The 1,630-nt window shown below is 48.0% G+C and overlaps 1 protein-coding gene across 1 annotated transcript in view; it reads right to left on the minus strand.

The window, feature by feature from the left end:
* The window catches only part of MARVELD3 (MARVEL domain containing 3), a 2,163-nt gene extending 1,825 nt beyond the window's left edge, over window positions 1-338 (minus strand). Inside the window, exons 1-2 of the mRNA XM_010718229.2 lie at window positions 331-338; window positions 9-149 (exon numbers count right to left, since the gene is read on the minus strand). Of these exons, the coding sequence (XP_010716531.1) occupies window positions 9-149; window positions 331-338 (149 nt within the window). The remainder of the gene's footprint in view (window positions 1-8; window positions 150-330) is intronic.
* Between the last annotated feature and the right edge of the window lie 1,292 nt (window positions 339-1,630).

Here is a 1,630-nt window from a genome sequence, read left to right on the forward strand (position 1 = left end):
GCTCCGACCCATTCGTCGAGAATGGCCCCGAGGAGGCGCGTGGCGGCGGTCTCGTTCTCCTCCTCCTTGTGTCCCGCCGCTCCTGGGGCCTTCGCACAGCCCGGCTGCGGGCGCCGCTGCCGAGACTGCCGCTGACGCTCCGGTTTTGGCTGTTTCGCAGAGAAACGCGAAGCGCAACGGGAGCAGGAGCTGTCTGAACAGGAGCCGGTTCGGTTCCCGTGAGAGGGACTGGCTGAGAGAGGACGTCGGACGAGGCTGCGTGTATGTTTATAGAGGAGATTCTGCTGCTGCTTTGTCTGACCTGCGCTTAGTCCTCTGTACGGTGGATACCCCGGCATCTGAGATCTGCGATGGGGAAGAGAGGAAAAACCTCTTCGTGCAGCTTCATGGAGACCTGGTCAGGTGAGGGCTGAGGTTTGCAACGAGCTGGATTTGCTTCAGTTGTGTAGTGCTCTTCTGCATGCCTACAAATGTATTGGTGTGCAGAGCAGCTAGAAGGAGGAGGTGCCAGCTGGATGCAGTCTCCAGTCACCTAATGCGTGAAAATGAAGTAGTTCTGAGCCTTTTGTACTTAGTCGAGGCATAGCTGGGAGGGTTTGGTGGCTGCTCCAACCAGAACTACAGCCTTGTTTTGTAAGTAAAGGTTATTCTTCATATACTTCTTCATTGCATTCTGTTTTAGGGATGTTATAGTCTTAAGAAAATCTAAACAATTTATGAGGCTGTAAGCAGTTCTTCTGAGAGTGTAACGTCTGAAGTACTTCAACAGTTATTTCACAGTATTTTTGTATTAGTAATTTTTTTTGTGAGTTTCTGAGGTAAATAATTAAAGATCAGCACGGGGCGTGGGCATTGTATCGCATGTTTTATGTCTGCAGTCAGCTAAGGCTGAAAACAGACCTCAGCTCAGAGTTTAAGGTGCGTGGATTTTATCCTGAGTATATTATGGACTCCCCTAGCTTTACAAGCTCCCATTAGGTCTGCGTAGTGATGCTTCCAAATTTCACATTTGATTATGAAGTTGTGGCTCCAGTTCCTAGGGAAAAGGATATTACTGCGGTCTTTCTTCAGAACCCTAAGCAATTGAAATTGAACGAGCTGAACAGCAGCGATAGTTTTTTGTTAGTGAAATGTAAGTCTTAAATTGCACGCGCCTCAAATTTAGAAAGACATAACGTAGCTTTAATTGGGTTGAAGATAGGAGCTCTAATGGCAAGAGATATGAAGAATAGCGTAGGGAAAGGGGGCCTACAAGAGAACTGGGAAGGGACAGGCAGAGTACTGATACGACATAAGGTAATGGCTTCAAACTATTAGAAGGTAGCTTTAGATATCAGGAAGGAATTCGTTACTCAGAGGTTGGCGAAGCCTTGGCCCATGCTGCCCAGAGAAACTGTGGATGTTACCACATCCCTGGAGGTGCTTGAGGCCATGGATGGGGACCTGGGCAACCTGGTCTGGTGGAAGGTGTCCCAGCCACGGCAAGGGGGGGGGTTGGAACTGGGTGATCTTTAAGGTGGTTTCCTTATCCTAATCAAACCATTTTGTGATTCTGTGACGTGGTTAAAATGACAGTTGAAAGAAGTTACCCAGAACTTTTGCTTTTCCTGACCTGGATTATAGGAACTAA

This window comes from Meleagris gallopavo, chromosome 13 (genome assembly GCF_000146605.3).
Source record: "Meleagris gallopavo isolate NT-WF06-2002-E0010 breed Aviagen turkey brand Nicholas breeding stock chromosome 13, Turkey_5.1, whole genome shotgun sequence".
Classification (NCBI taxonomy): Eukaryota; Metazoa; Chordata; class Aves; order Galliformes; family Phasianidae; genus Meleagris; species Meleagris gallopavo.